The 26492-nt window shown below is 40.6% G+C and overlaps 1 protein-coding gene and 1 long non-coding RNA gene across 4 annotated transcripts; one reads left to right on the top strand and one right to left on the bottom strand.

The window, feature by feature from the left end:
* Window positions 1–1552: 1552 nt before the first annotated feature.
* Window positions 1553–15290, bottom strand: LOC139550822 (uncharacterized). 3 transcript variants are annotated; one of them, XR_011670140.1, is made up of 3 exons: window positions 15168–15290; window positions 7167–7313; window positions 1553–1895 (listed from the first exon to the last, which is right to left on the bottom strand). It is a non-coding gene; the product is annotated as an uncharacterized lncRNA (long non-coding RNA). The 3 variants fall into 3 exon arrangements; XR_011670138.1 differs by lacking the exon at window positions 1553–1895 and adding an exon at window positions 2834–5582; XR_011670139.1 differs by lacking the exon at window positions 1553–1895 and adding an exon at window positions 2834–5544.
* Window positions 14248–26435, top strand: cyp7b1 (cytochrome P450, family 7, subfamily B, polypeptide 1). Its single transcript, XM_071361993.1, has 6 exons — window positions 14248–14533; window positions 20667–20803; window positions 21025–21624; window positions 23603–23809; window positions 24867–25045; window positions 25682–26435. Exons 1-6 carry the CDS (start codon window positions 14457–14459, stop codon window positions 26009–26011), a joined length of 1530 nt encoding a protein of 509 aa, XP_071218094.1. The 5' UTR covers window positions 14248–14456; the 3' UTR covers window positions 26012–26435.
* Window positions 26436–26492: the final 57 nt, after the last annotated feature.

Genomic DNA, 26492 nt, shown 5'->3' with positions numbered 1-26492 from the left:
CCACATCTGAAACTAGTGGGGCCCTGGAGAGGAGAACAGAACTGAGGATTATGCTATTGTCTATCTTAGCCAAGGGCCTCATTTATAGGTTTAGACTACAGCTCTCGCCACTGACTTGCTGCAAACACAGCGCTCATGGAAGCTGTTCAACTGCAACCTGCTCAACTGGAAGACAAACGTGTTTCAACTTGCACTTTCAGACAGCTATGTCCACACAACAAGTTTAGATTTTGTTGGGTTGGTAGTTAATTGAAGTAGATGTGAAACAGTTGCAAGACAGACAGAAAAGAGCAATGCCATCGTCGTCTTGGCAGACTGTAACTGACTGACAATCCCAATGAAAATGCAGAGGAAGCAAAGCCCCATGTGACATCATCAATGGGATTCCCTTTGGGAATCTGCCTGCTGTCGTCCCCATAGCGACCCTTTTATTCACATTGCAACAATGGGCAAACTATTCAGCAGCACACTCCATGCATACTGTAAGAACAATCAAAAAGGAAGCCTCTGCTTTTTACCCTTGTATTCAGGACCTTACCTCTTCGTCTGAAATACAATGAAGTAGACATAAGGTGTCAGTGTTGCATCACCACTGCAGTTTGCCACCAAGCCGCTTGAGGTGATGAACTGAGAAATGCTTGATCATATAGACTGTGCCTATATATATTCTCTTCTTTTGTAATGTTAATTGGTTTTGTTTTAAAAGTCATACAAAATTATCAATCAATTACAGTAGAATATAATACTTCAGTTAATCTTGTGATATTACAGTAAAAATAGCAGAAAGAAACATGCAGAGCCATGATATGTTAAAAAAGGTGGTAATGTACCCCCTGACAATAGCTATTCCCATACAATACAATATGTTGTGTGCATGAATGCTGTTATGTATTAGGCTTCCTCTTAGTACCCTCTATTCGTAGTTACTAGAGGAGAAGACTTTTGTCGTCAGAGGGGTATAAGAGACCTGTGCCAAGACCTACTGAAAGCTGTTACCTAGCAACACAGAAACTACGACAGGGGGGTTTTAGGGACAAGAGGGAGGTGGCATGAGAGAGGCCACAGGACGTTGATATAGCTATGCTAAATAGAATAGTACTTACCGTGCATGCAACATTATTTTGAATGAGAACCACTAACACCATTATTGGTATTAACTCTCAGAGCCTGTCTGAACTTGCTGTGGGTGGAACAAGCAAATGATAATGGCCATACTGAAATCTCAATAGAGGTTGTAGATGATTTGTTGCTGTCACAGCAAGTGTGTCCTTCAAGAGGGGCTAGAGTATGGGGAGCACATAGCTCAGAGTATTTAAATAATATATCACCATGCAAATATGAGAGGGGGTGGAGTAGCCTAAAATTTGAAATATTTATGTTTTAACAATGCTATGAATGCCATCATAGCCCTGACCTGCACTTCCTTAAATTACCTTGTTTATCCCCTTTCCCTGTTTGGTGGTATGCAATCAATCAAGATCAATTAACCAAAATGTTGAATCATTAAAGTCATTATCATTAGTTGAGGTAATTAGGTAATTATCGCTATTTGGAAAATGAATGGCTCATTAGCTTTGCTGTATATTTAATGTCCTGCGCTCCAGATTTGTTGTGATAAACCGTTTTTCAGAGTATTACATCTTTCCCCCTGAAGTTGATTTTTTACATCAACCATTTAGATCTGAGTGATAAGATCAACATGTGATCCTGTATCTGAACGTCAAGAGAGACAAAATGTCCAAATACTGAACACCGGCCTCTATTATGTTGGTCAAATTAATCCAAATTTACATACATGTCTTTTTTTGTAGCTTGTCTGTTGGACGCTAATGTTGTAAACTGAGGATCATGACACATTGAAGGTCATTCATGCCTGGTTTCATCTTGAGGGGAGCCTATGTAGAAGAAGCAGAGAGAACAGACCAATGAAGTCCCAACCCATATGGCACTCCTCCCACAACCAGCTGGGCTCGCCATGTGTGGCGGCAACACACTGCAACATGCATGGAACACACACACACACACACACACACACACACACACACACACACACACACACACACACACACACACACACACACACACACACACACACACACACACACACACACACACACACACACACACACACACACACACACACACACACACACACACACACACACACACACACACACACACACACACACACACACACACACACACACACACACACACACACACACACACACACACACACACACACACACACACACGATTACCATTCAGGTCTTGCAGAGTGTGTTTATTTAGTCATTACTGTGTCTGAACCAAAGACAGTCAATAGGCTGTAGAGAGAGTGTGGACTCTGCTGAGGTGACTACAGTAAGTGTGTGTTAATGGACTATAGTACCATGCCATCATCCAGGTAGTTCATAGTTAACAGATTGGTATTGGCTTACTTAGAATAGCCTTAGTGAAGCTGATGCTTCATTTCCCCCAGAGTGCAATGGAATGCAAATATTTGCAGATGGTACTGTAAAACTGTGCATTACATTGTATCACTTGAATAAATTTACATTTTGTTCCAAGAGCTAGCCACCCCCCATGGCCATTTTACTAGAGGCCAGAATCTTTATACCTCTCAACCTCATCAATTTGGCCATAAGTGTCATTGGACCTGAGCCAAGCCAAGATGTAGTTTTGGGTGGGAGTCATTCGAAAGCAGGTTATTGTCAGTGATGACCAGCTGTTTTCTAACAGCCCGTGACTGACTAATAGAGGTGTAAAGGGATTTTTGACACTTTTCCAGGGTTTTTGTATCTTTCCTTGGCCATTGTCAACATGATTCACATTCCAGAAAATAACTTTTATTTATACAGGGTGGGTCACCATTGAGACCATGGTCTAACTTACAACATGAACTTACACAATAACATGTAATACAACAAAATGTAAAACAACAATATCAATACAACAAGATGAATCAAAACAAACACAACTCTCACATATCAACTCCCTTAAACTCTAAACTGTCCAATATGGTTTGTATTTGTATTTATTAAGGATCCCTATTATGTGTATTTATTATTTACTTTTATTTAACTGGGCAAGTCAGTTAAGAACCAATTCTTATTTACATTGACAGGCAGCAGCTACTCTTCCTGGGGTACAGCAACATTAAGGTAGTTGACTGACTTAACTCATAAAATCTCAAATTAATTAAGAACCAAAAATTCTAATCACACAAAAAGGCTAGGACTGTAATAAAAAAGGCGGACGTTAAATATGAATATCTCGGTCTTTTCACTCCCGAACACATTCCAACAGTGTAGGACATGATGAGCGGAGCGTTCTCCTATTGTGAAGGTATACACTGAGTGTACAAAACATTAAGAACACCTTCCTAACATCAAGAACACCTTCCTTCAAAATGTTAAGAACACCCTCCCTCCACAGGGATGCTGGCCCATGTTGACTCCAATGCTTCCCACAGTTGTGTCAAGTTGGCTGGATGTCCTTTGGGTGGTGGGCCATTCTTGATACACAAGGGAAACTGTTGAGTGTGAAAAACCCAGCAGTGTTGCAGTTCTTGACACAAACCTACTACCATACCCCGTTCAAAGGCACTTAAATCTTTTGTCTTGCACATTCACCCTCTGAATGGCACACATGCACAATCCATGTATCAAATGTCTCAAGGCTTAAAAATTAATCTTTAACCCGTCTCCTCCCCTTCATCTACACTGATTGAAGTGGATTTAACAAGGGATCAATAAGGGATCATAGCTTTCACCTGGATTCACCTGGTCAGTCTATGTCATGGAAAGAGTAGGTGTTCATAATGTTTTGTACACTCAGTGTACATCTGTAGGTAGTAGTAAACAAGTCACAATCATTTACAATTATTTGAAACTCACATTAAATAAACAACAGATTAAATATTCAGTACATCCAGGCCTTGGGAGAAATGCAAAGCAAACAACAACGTTGATTATAGAGATGTGTGAATCATCTTTCATGGCAGAACCCATGCCAGCTAGGAGGCCTGTCTGTCTGTGTATGTAGGAGGAGGAACAGCTTGGGTGTACGGAGGAGTGAGGCTCCTACGGGGTATGGTTGTACACTCTAAAGACTCAAAATAAGCGAGTGTGTGTGCGTGTGTGTGCCCACCACCATCTGGCTCCGTGCATGTGGTCCGACTGGAGGCCAGAGCCCAATCTGTACCATCATGACTCTCCAGAGATGCCGGCTGCCATGCAATTATGGTGACAGATGGCAACGCTACTGCTTGCGGCCTCACCAAGGAGACCAAATTCACCTTCATTAAACTCTGACTGGCATCATGGGTCCTTGGCCCCCTTCAAAAGATGACTTTTTTTCTTCTTGTAGAAGGAATTGTGGGTGAGATGTGTGATCTACGGAAGCCCGTTCCTGCCAACCCCCCCCCCCCAAATAAAAATCTGAAAACGAGTTATGAGTACTGTATGGTGGTGTATTGCTGCCACTCAGATTATTATTTTATTACAAGATAAGATCACATTATTACAAAACAATTCAACAACTTGGTATAACAAAATAATCCATTACCTCGTTATTATGAGAAAGATCACGTTCATAACGAGAAAGTTATTATTATTACTAAATAATCCGTTATGATGAGAAATATCCTTTATTATGATGAAACGTTAGCAAAGGCTGCTTGGCTTCCTCTCATGCACAGGTTGACATTATGGCCAGTGTGCTTGAGTTGATCAAATTTAATTTTCTCCTCGGTTTAATAAGGCATTGGGAGATATTAGTGTCATTGAGCAATATAAATGGTGTTGTCATTAGTTTACATACATTGCAGAGAATTCTGTGTTCTTCAAGGCTCTACGAATCAGACCTCCTTGACATAGTGTTATTCCTTATTGATCAATTGGGCTGACATGGGAAGCTTCATGGATACAAACTAATGCATCTTAAATGCATCCAAGCAGGATTTTTGGTGACCCATAATACAGTCAGGCGTTTACTTCATAAAATTCTAGACCCCCATGGAGTGGGATCGAGATTAGCTAGCTAGCTACCTTACCTTCACAACCAATAGGACTTGTAATTTTGACTTGTAATTTCACCTTTGGAAGGTCCATTGAAACAATTAACTAGCATGGTTATACAATTTCTTTTTTTGTCCTTTTACCCCTTTTTCTTGGTATCCAATTGGTAGTCACAGTCTTGTCCCATGGCTGCAACTCCCCTATGGACTCGGGAGAGGCGAAGGTCGAGAGCCACGCGTCCTCCGAAACACAACCCTGCCAAGCCGCACTGCTTCTTGACACACTGCTCGCTTAACCCAGAAGTCAGCCGCACCAATGTGTCGGAGGAAACACCGTCCAGCTGGCGACCGGCCAATTTTCCCCGCTTGGTGGGGGGACCCCTCCTCCTCCAACCAAATCTCGCTTTGGGTCCCCAAAAAGCTAGAGCTGGCCCTTTGTATGTGTCTGTCTGCCAGCCTGTCTTTCTTGGAGTTCCAGATGTGGCTGGAGGAATAGTGGTGGCCACTGGATGGCAACTTTAATACTGGAGCGCATGTAGGAGCTCATGGTCATGACATGAATCTATAACAGTTAATACAAGTATCCTATATTAGGTACTACTACAATGCTAGCTAGCTAGTACATGTACATATGGATTTACAGTACTAATATTATTTTATTAATATACAGGGTCCACTTTGACCCAAGAGAACAATCCAGACTAAGAATTTGCAAAAGGTATTCATAATGAATACTACAATACTATTATATAGACAGAGTGGACCTGATCCTAGATCAGCACTCCTACTCTGATGGCAAATTATCTCTCCCCCTCATCCTTTCTATAACTTCAGATTGACCCACTGGTCTATGATTAGTAGATGTGGGTGATTGGACATACATATTTGGGACTAGCCTAGCAACATAAGCTCTTCTCAACTATTGGCAAGGATTTATTTGACATCCAATCACCATGAAAGATGCTTTATTCTGTATTCAACACTTCTATTGTAGGATGGGTGAGCACCTATCAGATCCCTCTGCTCTCCTTCACCTCTTGGGGCAACCATTGCTGAGGCCAGAAAGAAGTCTGCCAGTCAAAGTAGAAGCCAAGTTAATCGCAATGCAATGCTCGACTGACCAAGGTAGACTATGCTTTAAAGGGATACTTTAAACTACGTTAACTACTTCCCCAGAGTCAGATGAAGTTGTGGATGCATTTTTATGTCTCAGTGTTAAGTATGAAGAAAGTTAGAGGTAGTTTCGCTAGCCAATGCTAACTAACGTTAGCTTCCAGTCATTGCGCTAACGTTAGTTAGCAATTGCACTAGCTAGCAACTTCCTTCAAACTGCAGGCAAAGACATAAAAGTGGTATCCATGAGTTCATCTGACTCTGGGGAAGTTGATAAAGGGCCCCATTGCCAAAATCCCAAAGTATCCCTTTAAGTAGCAACTGGGTGCAACGTGGTCTCCCATCTCCTTCATTGTAAAACTGTGCATTACATTGCATCACAGTGGCACAGTGGCCTCAGCTGGACCCCATCGCATAACCTCTTGGTCTAGCCAGGTGAATCAAGAGCTTCACCAGAGACGGAAGATGAAGCGAGACATACCACTCCCTCATTTTGTCTGTTTCAGTGGATGTCAATGAACTAAGTAGACCAGACCCAGCTGATATCACATTGGATGTCTATGGGAGATCCACCCTCTTAAGTAGACAATGGTAAACGGCCTGAGTGAACTATCCTTGTCTTCACCTCGACCTAGTCGGAGACTCTGAAATTCCACCCTCAGTGTTTCCCTTAAAGATGGAGGAAGCTCACCTGCTTGCTCTACCCATCCAGTACTGTTACATCATATTTGCTTGAGTCAATACTTTTTAAGATACATCTTACTACACAATGGTGAAAATCCTACATTCAATGCATATGAAATGTTTGTGTGAAGTATAATGTAAATAGGTTATTGATTTGTCATGCCCAATCTGAACATTTAAACCATCACAAGTTATGTTGACAAGTTATGTTGATGGAGAAATTGTCCTAAAGGTTACAGTAATTATTGTCCTAGAAAAAGCACCTGTGGTCAAGAAACAGGTTATAATTTGTATGTTTCATAAAATATATACCCTGAGAACACATTTCTAATATTGAGTTGCAACCCACCGTTTTGCTTTCAGAACAACATCAATTCCTCTTAGCATGGACACTACATGGGACGCTGGCTCATGTAGACACCAATGCCTCCCGTAGTTGTGTCAAGTTGGCTGGATATCCTTTGGGTGGTGGACCATTCTTGATACACACGGGAAACTGTTGAGCATGAAAAACAGTACACAATCAGTACACAATCCAAGAAATTGTCTCAAGGCTTAAAAATCTTTCTTTAACCTGTGTCCTCCCCTTCATCTACACTGATTGAAGTGGATTTAACAAGTGACATCAATAAGTGATCACAGCTTTCACCTGGATTCACCTGGTCAATCTATGTCATGGAAAGAGCAGGTGTCCTTAATGTTTTGTATACTCAGTGTAAGTTTCTCTTTAGGATACAAGATTAAAATCACTGTCACTTTGTGTTTGTTTGTGAGCCAGTACCAAGAGTTATCAATCAATAATACATACCCGGATGGTAGTCTCTAGAACAGCGAACCAAACTTAATCCCGGGGACTCCAATGAGTGCACATTTAGTTTTTTGCTACAGCACTACACAGCTGATTCAAATGATCAACTCATCATTAAGCTTGAATTAATTGAATCAGCTGTGTAGTGCTAGGGCAAAAACTAAAACAAGCACCTTCTGGGGTCCCCAGGACCGACTTTGGGAAAGGCTGCTCTAGACAGACAGGTTGCCTCCCACAATGTACCAATATTTCTTCTTACATGTCTGAACGTAAAGAACGTCAGTTTGGGACATCCGACCTTCCTACGTCACTGCCTTATCCAATTGTCCTAGCAAAGCGTTTCCCAACTCCAATCCTCGATTACCCCCAACAGTACACTTTTGAATTGTAGCCCAAACTGATTCCACTTGTAAACTAATCATCAAGCCCTTGATGAGTTGAATGAGGTGTGTTTGTCCAGGGCTACAATGTACATTAGTATGGTTGGGGGTACTGGAGGACCGGAGTTTAGAAACACTCTCCCAGCACAATGAGGGAGTACTATTAACCTGAGCTGCGGTGCCCGGGTCTATGGCCCGTGACGTTAACAGGCAAACATGGTGAGGGAGGAGTGCCCTTCTCAGATCAAACAATAATCTGCGCTGCTCTGTCATGTTGTCAACAAGGCAGCATGGTGCATCATCCAGAAACATACATATAGTACCGGTCAAAAGTTTGGACACCTACTCATTCAACGTTTTTTCTTAATTTGTACCCTTTTCTACATTGTAGAATAATAGTGAAGACATCAAAACTATGAAATAACACATGGAATCATGTAGTAACCAAAAAAGTGTTAAACAAATACAAATATATTGTATATATTTAGAGTGTGCCAAGCTGTCATCAAGGCAAAGGGTGGCTACTTTGAAGAATCTCAAATATAAAATAAATTAAAAAAAATTGGTTACTACATGATTTCATATATGTCATTTCATAGTTTTGATGTCTTCAATATTATTCTACAATGTAGTAAAACTAAAGAAAAACCCTTGAATGAGTAGGTGTGTCCAAACTTTTGACTGGTGCTGTATATTAAATAACATATATGTTCAAATGTTCAAACTAATACTCATTGGGAAGGCAGCTAAAGCGTTTTTATCTAAAGCAATCACTTTTGCATGTGAAAACACAGAATCCTGCTCAATACTCCACATGCTTAATTTAGCCTAGGCTAAGTCACTTGTGTTTTGAGCCAACTTTGCAATGGGCTTTGAATGGGGCACCTGGCTCACGTCCAAGAGACAATTCCAAAAGAAATGCAATCACTTTTCACACGGTGCAAACTCTCCCCATCGGGGTAACCCGGGCCAGATAATCAAATCCCCTCAATTCCTGACTGCATTTCAAGCCCCGCCCACCCAAACATGTGATTTGTTAGGAGAGTTGTCTGTCTGAGGAGGACCCTCCCCGGAACAATTTTTTGAAGTTATCAAAAGAGTCCGTCATTAATTCCAAACCTAATCACTGCTGTTGCCTTGGTCTGGTTTTCTAAGACTACCCAGATGGTGGCTTGCGCTCCACTCAATCAATACTTTAAATAGCTTAGACTACAAAGCATTAAGTAGTTTTTTTCAACTCTTCTATTGAATCTGACAATTAATCTTGATGTTTGTAAAGTCGTCTCAAATAAAACTGTGAAGGACCTCGGCGTTACTCTGGACCCTGATCTCTCTTTTGACGAACATATCAAGACTGTTTCAAGGACAGCTTTTTTCCATCTACACAACTCCCACTACTGCTGCACGTAAACACATAATTCTGTGAGCCTTTTAAATTATATATATATTTTTATTAACAACAAATCAATATAGGAAGTACATGTGGGAACACAAGTATATATAAATAATATACAAAAGACAATTGAGCTAGGGGGTACAATATCACATTACACAAGGACCTTAAGGTACACTTATTATACACTTATTATTCTAACAGCTTTTTTGTTAGTAGAGTATTTAATTGTCTTAAAATACAGTTCAATTTCCCTTTGTAAGGTAAGAAAATGTGGTGTTTGTAAATTTACATTTGTGAATATGAAATTTGGCCAAAAGAATAATGAAATGAATTACATAAAAATGTTTCAGCTTATTTCTATCGTAGGTAAAGAATCCAAGCAGTACATCTCTCCACAATAGTGTAAGATCTTCATAAATGTGTTCAATTATAAATCTACTGATGTCTTGCCACAGTTTTCTTACATGAATACAATGCCAAAAAAGATGCAACACTGTTTCTGGGTGGTCATTACAAAAGGAGCAATTAGAGTTGATGTTTTCCTTAAACTTCTTTATATAGTGGTTGGCGGGATAATATTTATGAATAATTTTAAAGGAAACTTCCTTAATTTTGTTAACAAGTAGGTATGTGTGTGGCAACATCAAAACTTTTTTCCAACAGATATTATCAATAAATCCAATCCAATAAGGCATGACATAGATACAACATCCTGCTGAAACAAGGTTCGTATCGCTCTGTTGTTGAATGGACCAAAAGAGAAACAAATCTTTCCCTGATGAGTCAGCAGGGTCAACGGAAGGTAGGCTCTGAGGGTCAGGTCTTGACCCGTTCCTGAATAATAAAGCAACACCTGAGGGAATTGCATCTAAAACAATTGCAAAATCTTTCGGTGTTACAGGGACCTTGTAAAGTGATAAGAATTCCTGAGTATATAACTGAGTAAAAGACCCTCTGCATTTACCAGTTGGCTCACCAATAGGATATTATTTCGGAACCAATATTCTAAAAACAAAGAAGTATTTTTATACAATATATCCCGATTATTCCATATATAATATCTGTGTGGAGAAAAATTATTCTTATAAATTAAGGACCATGATAAGAAAACCTGCCAATGAAAAGCAGAACGTTTCACTGGATCTTTGTCAATATTATAATTGCAAACAAACATGACGTTAAGGCCACCAAAAGTAGAGAAGACATGATGAGGAATAAAATTCCACATAGAAGTGGGTCTTCTTAGGAATTGTTTTATCCAATTGATCTTAAAAGTATTATTTAAGGTAGTAAAGTCCAGAAAATGTAGCCCACCATTCTCATAAGTGTTCATTACAACAGTTTTCCTAATGTAATGGGTACGGTTTCTCCACAGAAAGTTGAAAAGCATCTGGTATATCTCCTTGCTTATTTTACTGTCAAGATATAAAGATAGAGCGCCACATGTTAGTCTAGAGATACCTTCAGCCTTGGTTATTAGGACTCTTCCTTTTAAAGATAAGTCCCTCTGTAGCCATTGATTTAGCTTCTTCTGGGATTTTGTAAATAAGAGGGTTAAAATTTAGTAAGCCTCTAGATTTCTGATCCTTTGTAATGGTTATGCCTAAATATGCAAGTTCTTCTTTTACTGGAATACCATAATATGAAGGTGTCACACAATCTTTGACAGCCATGAGTTCACATTTATTAATGTTAAGATATAGACCAGATGCTTTGGAAAAGGATTGTATCACATTTATCGATATGGGAATTTGGTTAGCATCTTTCAGAAAAAGTGTAGTATCGTCAGCCAGCTGACTTATAATAATTTCTTTACCAGCTATGGAAATACCTTGTACTATTATTTATTTAAAGAATTTATCTATTATTTAAAGAATTTGTAAGAAGTTGGGTGATTAATAAAAACAGGTACGGAGAGATAGGACAACCTTGCCTAATTCCTCTCTTTAACTCAAATCTTGGTGAGGTGCCATATTTCAATTTGATAGAGCTGTTACCATTTGTATAGAGAGTCTTAATAGCCTTACAGAAAAAATCCCCAAAGCCAAGTCTCTCGAGGGAGTGGAAGAGGAACTGATGCTCTACTGTGTCAAATGCTTTATAAAAATCTAAAAATAATATGAAGCTATCCTCGGTTATTAGGTAGTCAAGTATGTCTAATACTAGTCTGATATTGTTAGAAATATGTTTGTTCCTCATAAAGCCAGACTGTGTTTCATCAATGATTGCATCCAGGACTTCTTTAATTATTATCTTATAATAATTAAATTATCTTATAGTCATTATTAAGAAGAAAAATTGGATGCCAGTTATCGATAAGCAGCACTTCTTTTTTAGGCTTAGGTATCAGTGTGTTATTAACACCTGACTCATTTTAGGAGGGAGAACATTGTGTTTAATACTCTCTAAAAAGACTTCAAATTCTATGTGAGCCTTGACAGACTGGGACATACTCTTTTCACGCCACTTCGATACAGCTACGTCCGGAAGTGATTTTCGTAGCAGATTTGGAGAGCATTTTCGCTAACCCTAATAACACCGTACCCAAACCGGCCGCACGCGTGCGCCATCGTGCGCAAATAGATTTTGTCCCCCAACACCAAACTCGATCATGACACGCAGGTTGAAATATCAAAACAAACTCTGAACCAATTATATTTATTTGGGGACAGGTCAAAAAGCATTAAACATTTATGGCAATTTAGCTAGCTTGCTTGCAGTTGCTAGCTAATTTGTCTTGGGATATAAACGTTGAGTTGTTATTTTACCAGAAACGCACAAGGTCCTCTACTTGACAATTAATCCACACATAAAACGGTCAACCGAATCGTTTCTAGTCATCTCTCCTCCTTCCAGGCTTTTTCTTCTTTGGACTTTATATGGTGATTGGCATCTAACTTTCATAGTTACCATGACAACTGACCGAACTCAGTTCATCTTTCAATCACCCACGTGGGTATAACCAATGAGGAGATGGCACGTGGGTATCTGCTTCTATAAACCAATGAGGAGATGGGAGAGGCAGGACTTGCACCGCATTCAGTGTCACAAATAGAACTGACTTCTATTTTAGCGCTTGTCAACGCAAAGCTCGTTGGCACGACGCGAGCAGTGTGGTCAGCATGTTAACTCTTTTCCTAACCTTAACCTAATTCTCCTAACCTGCCATGATAAAGTAACTTTGTCATAGCAGTATTGAAGTTGTGTGAAAATAGTGTTTTTCTTGACGGATTCTTGCCATTTCACTGGCAACGAGAATTTGTTCACGAGACGAGAGATTACTACTCACTAACAACATGAACAGTGTTTGAATGTGTTCTGATTTGTCATGTTGTTTGCCAGGACATGTTCCCTGCTATTCTTGTATTAACTTAATCTACTGTACAAATGGCAAACAGAGAGAGATATCAATTGAATCTGCACAATTTTGTACGTTTTTACAGGACTATTATTGGAGAATTTATATTTAGAGAGACGAGATCACTGCAGATTGTAATGAGGAGAAATGTATTCTTATAAGAAATACACCATCAACACTGCTCCTCACCACCCTCAGCACAGAGGACACTTTCCTGGAAACTAGAAACAGCATGATAAGAGGGACACAAAGTGCAGAGCCCTAGTCAAAAGTAGTGAACTACAAAGGGAATAGGTTGCCATTTGGGACACAAGCAATGTTAACTCTAATAAGACTATATAAATGCACATGGTCTGAAATCGATGCTCTTCATTATAATGCTAATAGAGAGCCTGTAGGGCAGACTGGGTATCTGGATTAGGGTTGCAATTTGTTTTTCAATAAATTCCCTGGATTTCCAGAATTAGGACGGAATAAACTGGAAATCCTGAATCTTTCAACCATGATTTCTTGGAAACCAGTGAATTTCTTTATTGCAAAATATTTGCAACCTTAATCTGAATTATATTAATCATATGAGGTGTGCTGATGACATACTTCCTGCCCTGATTAGTTGCAGTAGTTAGTAGGCCATATTAGTAGGCCTAATAATCCTAATAATCTGTATCTAGGTGTTTGTTTGAGACAATGGAGAACAGGCTCTTTTGTTATGTGTACATTTCCGGCACTGAAAGCATTCTTTCTCAGGTTTTCAAGGATGTTTGTCTAGACATGGTGTTACAGAGAAGCATTTCAGGAAGGTGTGGACTTTGTTAAAATTAACAGTATATGCCCTTACAGTTTACCATGGCCTTTAGTCAGTTGGAGCTTCATCATACATTGAACTGTATGATGTTGGCATCACTTCTGTATTCTCTGTAATTCTTTCTTCATAGAGAAATGGATATTACAATTTTACATGGAGCACAACACAACATACTTAGACATCAATGATGAGATACTGCACAGTATGTGGTGAATCAATGGTAGTTGTTGAAGGGTTGAAGCCTGTATAATCTCTTGTGGACAGATCTGACCAAACTAGGCAATATTTTAGTTCTGGGTTAATCGAGAGTAAAGCCTATATAAAGTTAAGATTCATCTGAGTCAAACGGAAGGGACATTTTCATCAGATAGCAAGCCTCCAGTAACTGTGCATTGATGGTGACATGTCTATTATGTCTCATTTTTGTATTTGTTTACATTAGTAGGCAAGGCAGGTAGGCTAGGGGCCCTAAGCAACAATTATTTAGACATTGTTTGAGCATATGCAGCAACAAGATAGAAGGGTGTGTGTGCATGGAATGAATGCTACCATTTAGAGACTGCAAAAAACTATCCATCTGGAACATGTCTTGAACTGCGCTTTGAATGCCACGTTTGATTTATTTTCTCACACTGTTGCTCAACAGCATTGCTTCATTACTCAACTCTTTGAACGATTGTACTTCCTGTAATAAAAGCTACATCGTCCGGCATAACACAGGTCTGGTTAGCAATAGATAGTGGTCATGTCATAAACAGCGCGCCCACGTGACCATACCCGAACTGTGGCAATATGAAGGAGAGCAGTTAACTTCGACTATCGATTACAACTATTGATTTACAACTTTCCGAAGTTTTCCCTATTGTGGAACGTCTTATCATCTCCCAAGGAAATGTTAGAGTTTGTTTTACCTTTGTTGTTTGGCTTTTTGGCACTCTACTTAATCAGCGTGCGGTTCAGCAGAACAAGGCAAGTGGTGGATGAATTCCGAGTTTATTTGAAGTTTGTGGTGTTCGCGTTACTGTTTAGGAATATAACTTTCGCCTAAACACTTTGAGCTGATAGTTGTTCAAGGTCCTTAAAACCACAACAATTATTTGTATAGCGTTCATGCAAGAGATTATTTGCACAAAGGTTACCAAACTGTTGTGTAAGAACATGAAGAAGATTGCCTCAATTAAATAGATACGACTTTCTTTCGTACAGCTTATCCTAGATGGTTGTTTCTTGAGTTTTAGCTACATTGTTACAACTTTTTTTTATATAACTAATAACTAGTGTAACTATAGCCAACAATTTATAACGTGCAACTTCATGTGAAAAGTTGTGACAATGTTGTAACAATGTAGCAACCATAAATGTGACGTGTACAAATTTGCTGAAATGAAATGCGTTATTTTAGGAATTATAAAATCTGCATTGGCCAACGGCCAGATAGGTGAGAGATGTTTTCCCAATTAGACCGAAGATTTACATTGTTAAAAATACTATGACAGTGTAGCCTATGTATGCCACTGAGTGTAGCTATATCCAAACAAACAGTCCTTTACCTTTTCTTCAGTGTTGTTTGCTCTTAGAACATAGTTTTCATAATCTTAAATACCTTTATTACTTCCCCTTGATAAGATAGTAGGATGCAGTTAATGAATGTCTTGTTAAGTTCCATTTGCTGCTGTTACTGCGAGTTCATGGCACTGCAAACCCTGTGTTCGTCCCAAATGGCACCCTAGCCCCTATAGTGCACTATTTTTGACCAGAGCCGTGCAATAGCCGTGTCAAAAGTATTGCACTATAAACGGAATAGGGTGCCATTTTGGGCTGCAAACCTACTGTGTTCTCTGTGAGAAGTAGGTCAGCCACAAACACAGTCTCTAAAGGAATTTCCTTCAGCATTGTTTGCAATGGCTGGTGAACTCCCAGAGAGGCAGTCACTGAGGTTCAGACCTGGTGGGTTCAAATACTATTTGAAATCTTTTGAATTCTTTGAGCTTTTGCTCTAGAGTCTAGACTGCCTGTAGTGCCAGATGGTGGGGTTTACCGTTTTGGAACTATTCTATTGGTTAAATTGTGCCAGACAAGCTCAATCAAGCGCAGATAAAGTATTTAAAATTATTTCAAATAGTATTTGAACCCAGGTCTGCTGAGTATAGTCATCATCCCCAGTGTTCCCCACCCCACCACGCTCTTCTTATCTATGCAAAAGGGAAGTACCTTGCTGTTGATGATCTTGTGTAAGAGGAACATTGTCACGTTCCTGACCTTATTTTCTCTGTTCAGTATTGTTTAGTTGGTCAGGACGTGAGCTGGGTGGGCATTCTATGTTATGTGTTTCTATGTTGGGTTCATTTGTTTGGCCTAATATGGTTCTCAATCAGGGGCAGGTGTTTGTCATTGTCTCTGATTGGGAACCATATTAAGGTTGACTGTTTTCACTGTTTGTTTGTGGGTGATTGTTGCCGTGTCTGTGTTTGTTCGCCACACGGTACTGTTTCGTTCGTTTGTTCCTGTTCGTGCGTTCATGTTTTATGTGTTCTCAAGTTCAGGTCTGTTCACGTCGTTTTGGTTGTTTTGTATTTTGTCAGTGTTCTGTTTTGTTGGATCATCATTAAAATTCAGCATCATGAACATTTACCACGCTGCGCCTTGGTCCTCCTCTCTTCCACCTAACGACGAGCGTTACAAACATGTTATGGATTGCATTTTGTTGCCCCTGCAAGCTGATTGCAACATTACTTAGTAATGGGTTGCAACTTCCTAGCAAATGGGGCCTCAACAGTAAAGGTAAATGGGATTCCATATTCTACATACAGTATCATCTTATTTTGTTTAATGTGAAGTATAACAAATGACAGGTCTAATTGATAAACACTCATTGCTGCAGTGTGGGCATCTGTTGTTATATTGTTACTGACGCATGGGGCCCTTATTCTGATGCTGTCCTCTCCAAATGTGCTCACTGCTGGCAGACACTATCAGCCTCCCTGATTGCTTCTGACAAGTGGCTGGCAGGCAGGCGGCAGTGTGGACTAGGTGGGGGCACAAGCACAACAACAAGCAAGCCTGGGCTGAGACTTGTCAGTTTGAGGCCTCACAAATAGCAGATCGTCTCTCATGACCAGCTCTCTCCACACACTAGCAGGAGAAATGGAATATTATCCCTTGGATGGATAAGCACACACATGAGTTAGTTTAGCACTGACATTGCACAGATTAGTATTGTTTTGTTGATTCTCATGCATTATTTTGTGACACAGGACACTGTGCTCTGTGCTGCACCACGTCAGCTCTAGATACAGTATTTTCCTGCATAAGACGTTATGTGTTTTGTGTTTCCAAAAACAAGTACAGGACAGGAATGATGTTGAAATCTATGGTAACAGTTAGCCTATGTATTCGTTTTCAATGACACAATACTTTGTAGTATACTGCACCATACAGTGCTGCCTCTATTTTATCAGTATAATGACCCACTGACATTGTGTGTCTATAGGGCAAATATGGGAGAAGATGAGGGGTAACATTGTGCCCCTAACTCAGCTACTGTATGCTAATAGTCTTGTGTACACACCCTGTGGCTTTAGACTATATAAGCAAATGTCTCGCCAGCTCAACCTCGAACTGGTCAAATAAACCCTGATTGGTAACCATATCCTTAAGCTTCAAAAATCATTGAACAAATATTTGATAATAGCTTTCTGAATCTGCTCAGTTTGTATTACAGTTTTCTGTCCACTACTGCAAGATTATCCACAAAAAAGGAGAGAGGATGTTCTTTGCTTAGCGTTTGAGTGGAGTTAATATAATTTAAGGGGTGTCCAGTGTGTGTCTGTCATGTAATGTAACGCACATACACACCAACACACACTCACAGCCCACTCTGCTGTCCCATGTTGTAAAGGCATTGAACCACTGGTCACTTCCCATTTCACACTGTGTATTGTTGTGGAAATTCAGTACTGAGAGAGACTTGGTCATTTCTTCAAACAATCATTTTTATTTAATATCGATTTATTATTGCAATAATGAAACCGTCGACCCCACACTCTGAAGTGCGTTGCCGAGTGCTTAACTGATAAGGAAAAAGCAGATGTTATATAGGACCTAAACATGCTTAGTCAGACTGGTTTCAACTCCCATAAGCCACCTTGGTTATCTATACAGGATGGTGTTTTACCCACAACCCGGCTTAGTTTGTCTATGGAATGCCAGCTTTTAGGTTTTTATCAATCAAGTCATTGTCAGGTCATGCTATCTCTAGCAAAACCCATTTTCCTTGACTCTACGCCCAGACTAACTGCAGGAAGCTAGAGTGGAAACCATCTCTTTAACAGTTGCCAGATCAAGCTTCAAAAGACTCCTCTCAGTTAACTCAGAAAGGGAGCGAGAGAGTCCTAAGAACCTTATTCTATTTCATAAAACAACCATTTGGTGCCCTTTCCCACCTGAACAAAAGGACCACCTATGTGAGAATACTATTCATTGATAGCATTCAACACCATAGTGCCCTCAAAGCCCATCAATAAGCTAAGGACCCTGTGACTAAACACCTCCCTCTGCAACTGGATCCTGGACTGATCCTGATGGGCTGCCCCCAGGTGGTAAGGGTAGTTAACAACACATCCGCCACGCTGATCCTCAACACAGGACCCCTCATGATTGTGGACTACAGGAAAAGGAGGACCGAGCACGCCCCTATTCTCATCGACAGGGCTGTAGTGGAGCAGGTTGAAAGCTTCAAGTTCCTTGGTGTCCACATCACCAACAAACTACCATGGTCCAAGCAAGAGGGCACGGTAAAACCTATTCCCCCTCAGGAGACTGAAAAGATTTGGCATGGGTCTTCAGATCCTCAAAAGGTTCTACAGCTGCACCATCGAGAGCATCCTGACTGGTTGTATCACTGCCTGTTACGGCAACTGCTCGGTCTCTGACCGCAAGGCACTACAAAGGGTAGTGCGTACGGCCCAGTACATCACTGGGGCCAAGCTTCCTGTCATCCAGGACCTCTATACCAGGCGGTGTCAGAGGAAGGCCCTAAAAATTGTCAAAGACTCCAGCCACCCTAGTCATAGACTTTCTCTCTTCTACTGCACGGCAAGCAGTACCGGAGCACTAAGTCTAGGTCCAAGAGGCTTCTAAACAGCTTCTACCCCCAAGCCACAAGACTCCTGAACATCTAATCAAATGGCTACCCAGACTATTTGCATCCCCCCCCCCCCCTTTTTTTTGAATGCCGCTGCTACTCTCTGTTATTATCTATGCATAGTCACTTTAATAACTCTACCTAGATGTACATATTACCTCAATTACATTGACTAGCCGGTGCCCCCGCACATTGACTCTGTACCGGTACCCCTTGTATATAGTCTCGTTATTGTTATTTTGTTGCTCTTTAACTACTTGTTACTTTTATTTCTTATTCATATTTTTTAAACTGCATTGTTGGTTAGGGGCTTGTAAGTAAGCATTTCACTGTAAGGTCTACTGCTGTTGTATTCTGCACATGTGACTAATACAATTTGATTTGATAAATATAACATAATCTTGTAATCCTGCTACACAGTATTTAAATACTCTATCCCTGACATAGCTTATTCTAATATATCTACTACTGTACATTGTATTTTAGTTTATTACATTTTATTTTGTTTATTCACACTTCATATTTATTTATATACTGGATTCTTGACATAGCTCAAACTAATATATGTACTGCTGTACATGTCATTCTTAGTTCATCTTGTGTAAATTCCCCCGGTGTACATATGTATAGATTGCATTTTGATACTGCTAGAGTGCTATTGGGGTTGTTCATTGGATTTGCCCGCCGTTCTTGATTTCTTGCCATTTTTTCTGTGTGTTTTTTTGTACATTTGACATTTGACATTTGACTGCATTGTTAGGAGCTAGTAACATAAACATTGCCCTGCACCGCTATAACACCTGCTAACTGTGTATGTGACCAATTAAACTTTGATTTGATGTGTTCTGAAGGACCTGTGTGTGTGTGTGTGTGTGTGTGTGTGTGTGTGTGTGTGTGTGTGTGTGTGTGTGTGTGTGTGTGTGTGTGTGTGTGTGTGTGTGTGTGTGTGTGTGTGTGTGTGTGTGTGTGTGTGTGTGTGTGTGTGACTGTGTGTGTGTGTGTGTGTGAACAGAGCAGTGTTAGATGTACAGTGTTACATTTCCCTGGGAAAATAACCAGCCTACTCTTCCTGTAATCACTAAGCGATTATATTGCTATGCAGGACTCCCATGTTGCCTTCTTTGTAATTGTCTTCCATCTGTATTCACTTAAGGGTTAGGGTTGCAAAATTGCGGGAACCTTAAAAAAAATCACTGGTTTTCCCGAAATCCCAGTTGGAGGTTTCCTGGAATCAGGGGGGAATAAGCAGGAAATCTGGCATCATCCAACCAGGATTTTTGGAAAACCACAGAATTTGTAATAATTTCGCAACCCTACAGCTATTTATAGCTGTTTGAGTTGGATACAATTTGTAAGGGAGTGATTCATGCTCTGTCATCAAATTTTGTCTGAGATGATGCTCTGTGTTATAATCTCAACTCGGCACAGCCAGAAGAGGACTGGCCACCCCTCAGAGCCTGGTTCCTCTCTAGGTTTCTTCCTAGGTTCCTGCCTTTCTAGGGAGTTTTTCCTAGCCACCGTGCTTCTACATCTGTATTGCTTGCTGTTTGTTGTTTTAGGCTGGGTTTCTGTATAGCACTTTGTGACATCGGCTGATGTAAAAAGGGCTTTATAAATACATTTGATTGATTGTGTCGTGTCTTTGTGCTCAATTCTCGGTCTTTAAATTCTTCCTTTAAACCTTGCCACCCAGCATCTGCTGTATTTGTCTGTTACACTGTATATGTGTTAAAAGAGAATAGATGTTGGTGATAGCTGATACGAGTCCAGCTTGAAGGTTTGGGAGACGCTCAATCACATGCCTACGCCTTGTTTCTGTTACCAGTTCCTTTGTCCATAAGATCTCATTTATATTGTATCTGAAACCAATAGATCAATGCTTTATCTCTTATTTCGCCTGAAAGATTTTGGATGCATATATTTGTTGATGATATGACATGTTGTTTATATCTTTTATAGGAGAGATGGGGAGCCTCCACTTGTAAATGGTTGGATTCCATTCCTTGGGAAGGCTTTGGAGTTTCGAAAGAATGCACATGGATTTCTTGCAGAACATAAGGAGCAACATGGAGATGTATTTACTGTGCTGATTGCTGGTGAGGGATACTAATGATTTATTATAGATTTTAAAATATTGTAGTTCCAAAAAGAAGCAAATTTATGTTACTGAAATGGTTGACAAAATCTATATTTTCTATTGCGCTTATTACTTATGCTTATTACTTATGGCATAATGCTCTTTTAAAACAGTAAAGTTTTACACAGTACACGTGTTTCTTGTCTATTGAAATACAATCCTGTCCTCGTATTTCCACAGGTAAATACATGACGTTTATAATGAACCCGTTGCTGTATCCGTATGTCATCAAACATGGCAAACAGCTGGACTTCCATGAGTTTTCTGACCAAGTGGCCCCCGTGACGTTCGGCTACCCCCCTGTCAGGAGCGGCAAGTTCCCCGGAATGGACGAGCACATCCAGAGGTCCTTCCGCCTTCTGCAGGGCGACAACCTCGATAACCTGACAGAGAGCATGATGGGAAATCTCATGCTTGTGTTCCATAAAGACTACCTGGATGGGGAGAGCGAGTGGAGGACTGAAAGTATGTACCAGTTCTGCAATTCGGTCATGTTTGAGGCTACATTCCTGACCATGTATGGCAAGCCTGCCCACACCAATAGACACAGCGGAATGGTGACGCTCCGACAGGACTTTGTCAAGTTCGACAACATGTTCCCCCTCCTCATCGCCAGGATCCCCATCTCTTTGCTGGGAGGAACCAAGACCATCCGGGATAAACTCATCAACTACTTCCACCCTCAGAGGATGTCTACATGGTCCAACACGTCTGGGTTCATAAAGGAAAGAGCAGCACTGTTTGAACAGTATGACTGCATGGGAGACGTAGATAAAGCAGGTATACACAGCCGATATACTGTAGTACCTAGGCTTATTTATATGTTTCTGTGATGTACTTTACCTTACTTCCTACATTTGAATATGTTAATCCATCTCGGTAATATGCCTTGCCACCGTGATATATAGGCCTAAGGCCGAGACAATAAGAAGACATAATGGCAGAACAAATTTAACCACAACTTTGTTTCATCACAAAACCGGAGAGCAACATCTATCCGGTGAAGTCCACAAAACATATTACATGTAACAAACAGTTACATGACCTACAGCATGGTCCAGCAAGTTAATGTTTCCGACATTTTCAGACTACTAAACAACTATTGATTTAGAACCAGGGAGAGTTACCGCAAGATTCAAAGAAACAGGCGCTGTCTTCACTATTCCAGAAGCATTTCGACTACAACATTTCAACATCATCTATTCACGTATAATTAGTCTAATACAGTGACTACTAAAAGTTGGTAAAAAAAAATGTTTTAGTCCAATCGACGTAAGCTTAATATCATATGGCTGTCCGTGGCACTAATTTCGGATGTGGCTGTCCCATGGCACTGATTTCTCTGTGTGTGTGTGTGTGTGTGTGTTCAGTTATCCCCCTTTCCCTTTCCCTTTCAAGTAGAAAAAACATGTTGACTTACCCTACTGGTAGAAAAACGCCAATACCATCCTCGTCTTTCATGTTGTTTAAACGGTCTATGACTCGTACAGTATACGCTCTTAGTTTTTGTTGTACTAGGCTGCCTGGCTAAAATGCTTGTTCGCTAGCCTAACATCCTTTCATAGGCAACGAGGCGCCAGGCCAGCTTGTTAACATTAAGCTACTATATCTAGCTACATGTTGAACATCCATCCTCTCAGACCAGGGGCACAATGTATGAATTTACTGTTGGTTCAGAATCGCCGTTATAATCATTGGCCAGTACGGAGAATTAAGTAAAACCACAAGTCCAAATTCCTATCTATATCCATGGCTAATTTAGGGAAGGGACAATGACATTTTTCTTTTGATGTGATGTGATTGGTGTGAAGAGAAATCCAAACTGGCTTCCCTTTACACTTTTTTTTGGTACATCAGGACCATTCACAGTTGAGCTCACTCAGTTTACCTCAACGCTGATTGGCTATAATTGTTTTCTTTTTTTATCAAAGGAGGCCAAATGCTTGTTGGCTTCCCTTGCATTCAATGCTACGGGCGGCAACAATGTCATACTCTTTTTGACCAGAACGCATCAGATAGATGAGCTACGCATACTGAGACAGAGGGGTGCTGTTTTGATGTTAATTCCAGTGAGATACATTCAGCCTCTTGGGAATTGAAGTAAATTTATGAAACACAGAGAGATGAAAGATACATGATTTTGTATGTTTCTTTGTTTGTTTTTTTGGTAAATGTTTTGGTGAAGCCTGGCATCCCTTGTCATCCATGAATACACAACACTGGTTAAGCTACACTAAAGCTACCCTTAAGAAACATATATTTTACTTAACTGAAATTACTTTGAAAAAGTAGTTCACTTACATCCAAACTTCTTTGTGAAAAATTATCATATGTAAATCTGAAATGTCGTAGACCGCAAATTGCAAGACAGAGCACTTTGGTGGTCATATGTTAACAGAATGTGTAGTTTAGCCTATTAAACACAAAAAAGATGTTCAAGTATGAATTAGGCAGGTCTGCCCAAAATAAAGGAAATTATTGCTGACGTACTGATCCTAGCCCAAGTTCATAGGATTTCACCCCGATCATGAAAATATGTCTGGGACGGAAAGATCGTGGCGAAATTGTGTAGTGTATACCCGACATTACCCTTAACTTTACCATATACACTTATACCTACACAGTAATAACTGTAGGAACAATATGGTATTACCATGTAGCGGCATCTCTATACACCTACAACATAACGTGCTACTTTGACTTCAACCAGAACCTCCCAAACCTAACTAATAGACTCTCTTCTCTGTACCTGCCACAGCTCATCATTTTGCCATTCTATGGGCATCGGTGGGAAACACAGTTCCAGCCACCTTCTGGGCCATGTATTACCTGTTGACACACCCAGAGGCCCTTGCAGTAGTGCGTGAGGAGATCCATTGTGTCCTGAAGGTCTCAGGACTAGAAGCAGACCACAACCGAGACATCACCTTCACCCGAGAACAGCTGGACAGCCTACTGTATCTTGGTAAGGTTTCATTGTATTCTGCTATATCTGGCTTATCATTCTTGCCTACTTTATCTGGGTAGGTTATAATTGTGGTGTATCGTTGTTAGGTCTGTCTGCGTAGTGTCCAATTTGTCCTCAGCATTTTATGACTGATAGAATGTATAATTGTATTCCTCCTTGATTTGAATAAGTGGTCTTTTTGGCTCAGCCCCAACTAGTACAGACAGATTTCAGTTGTCTATGGTAGAGGCCCTCCAATCCTCTGTATAGCTGACTATGCATACATATATACCCATAGGTCTTCTTATCACACTGCTACTGTATAGTGGCAGGTGTTCTATGTGTGGCTCTGTGTACAATTTAGGGCAAATCGTCCTGTCCCACCCCCAACAAACCAGTGTCTGTGATTGTAGTAATGAAGCCAGTTCAAAAGGATCCCTCCAGACTTTGTACCTGTCACATTAGATCACACTGCTGCACCCACCATGCTGACTGTAGCCTCATCTCTTCTGACAACTGCATGCTCAGGGACAAATGCCACTAGTCTAGGCTGGCTGTGGCTCTCTCTCTCTCTCGCTCTCTCTCTCACACACACACACACTACTGACAATTTCATCTCCTCAGGGGAAGACAGTCAAATATCCGTTTCACATCTGTTTGTTCTTATAAGTGATAGGGGGTTGGATGAGTCCTTAGTTACATTTTGGAATCTTCTCTCTTTTTTGACCTATATGTCTTGTCTCGGTTAAGATTGTAATGGTTTTAATGAAACACTGCTAGTCAGGATTCCTTGATGGATACATGTGGAAACAAAGCTATGTATGACTTGGTTACTCAGCTTGTGCTTTAGCCATTTTGCTAGAGCAGTTCATATTGCTAACTAATAGCCTTCAAGTCTCCAAGCTTTCTCTTCTGTGTGAGTACATGTATGTAGTGAGTCAGTACTATTGTGGCCACTCAAGGTAAAAAAACCCAAAAAGAACAGATTGGCCAGAATAAAACCCATGGCAATGTTGGTAGCTATAAAACATAAACCCATGGTGTCTAACTGAACTGTTCTGTGTTCTGTTTTCAGAGAGCTCCATAAACGAGAGTCTGCGGCTGTCTTCAGCCTCCATGAACATCCGTGTGGCCCAGGAGGACTTCAGCTTGCGGCTGGAGGGAGAGCGCTCCATCGGAGTGAGGAAAGGAGATATCATCTCCCTGTATCCCCAGAGCATGCACATGGACCCCGAGATCTACGAGAATCCAGAGGTAAAGAAGACCTCAGAATTCTGTGGGCGTTCTAGAGAAGCTGTAGGCTTTCTTCACTGTGTCTAGTCTGGTCTGGGAGTTGTGTATGTTCTACTGTAGTGCCTCCCTCCACCACCCACACCACCTGCTATTTGTGTGTGTGTGTGCATGTGTGTGTGTGTGCATGTGTGTGTGCGTGCATGTGTGTGTGTGTTTGTCCCCAGGTTAGATTAATGAGAAGCATGCATGGACTGTGAGTGATTGAATCCACACACTGGCCTTCAGAAGGTCACAACATGCATGCTAATGTAATCAGGGTGTGATGGGTGATAATCTTGCCATGATCTGTGACTGAACAAAATGGAATCTTTCCTGGAATATGCAATAAACATAAAATATGACCCTTTGTTATATCACCCCTTTGGGGTGAAGGAGCTTTAAAATATAGGAGGTCGAAAATAATAATAGCCTGAGTGCCAGTCTGTGCTATCATGCCAACTCCTTGTCACTCCTTGTCATGCCAAACATGAACTTGGTTTGGATTGACAATGACATCAATGGAGTTGGCAAGAGCATAAAAAGATCTGGGATCAGGCAAATAATAATAATCCCGAAAATAATGAACTAGAAACATATTATTTATTACCCGTCCAACAGATGTACAAGTTTGACCGATACGTTGAAGACGGAAAAGAAAAGACGGACTTCTATAAGGACGGCCAGAAGCTGAAGTACTACCGGATGCCATTTGGCTCGGGCTCCACTAAGTGCCCAGGAAGGTACCTTGCTGTGAATGAGATAAAGCAGTTCCTATCTCTGCTGCTGCTTCATTTTGACATGGAGGTTGTGGAGGGGCAGGAGCCGTGTTCCCTGGACTCTAGCCGTGCTGGCCTGGGTATCCTGCTCCCTGCCACAGACGTCCAGATCTACTACAGACCACGTCAGGCCAGAGAGGAAGAGGGGGACCTCTGTATAAAGGAAGAATAAGGGCTAAGCCCCATGCAGCTCATATGGATTTTTACTATTTTCTCATAGGATGCATCCCAAACGGTACCCTATTTATTCCCCACCTAGTGCACTATTTTAGACCAGGGCCCATAGGGTCATAAGTACTGCTCTATATTGGGAATAGGGTGCCATTTGAGACGCACCCATGTATTTGACTATTTTCTCATAGACTGATGTTAACTCTATGGTTATTCACACGAGAAGTTATTGACTTGCTAATTTGTCAATTTGTTATATAGGCAAGCTCCATCTGTGGGTAAGGCTAGTGAATCTGCCAGCTAGGAACCTTTTGTTGTTTTATTCCATAGGACATAATGAGCCAATAATTAGATATAGTTAGCCGTTTTTGCTGTTAAAAACGATTACCATATCTTGTATTAAAATAAAATACAAATGTTTATTATTATGCCTTGCTTATATTATTACATAAGCTGTATCCTACAGTACAGTAGTTGAATAC

The sequence above is a fragment of the Salvelinus alpinus genome, chromosome 23 (assembly GCF_045679555.1).
Source record: "Salvelinus alpinus chromosome 23, SLU_Salpinus.1, whole genome shotgun sequence".
In the NCBI taxonomy this organism is placed as follows: domain Eukaryota; kingdom Metazoa; phylum Chordata; class Actinopteri; order Salmoniformes; family Salmonidae; genus Salvelinus; species Salvelinus alpinus.
The sequence above is the reverse complement of the archived record's forward strand: the minus strand, read 5'-3'. Positions and strand labels throughout refer to the sequence as shown.

Bases quoted from the DNA above. Each gene is read 5' to 3' on its own strand.
- cyp7b1 (XM_071361993.1), top strand. From the start codon at position 14,457: ATGTTAGAGTTTGTTTTACCTTTGTTGTTTGGCTTTTTGGCACTCTAC. The intron at 21,625-23,602 runs GTATACACAGCC...TACCTGCCACAG, and splicing joins GGGAGACGTAGATAAAGCAG to CTCATCATTTTGCCATTCTA. The intron at 25,046-25,681 runs GTAAAGAAGACC...CCCGTCCAACAG, and splicing joins AGATCTACGAGAATCCAGAG to ATGTACAAGTTTGACCGATA.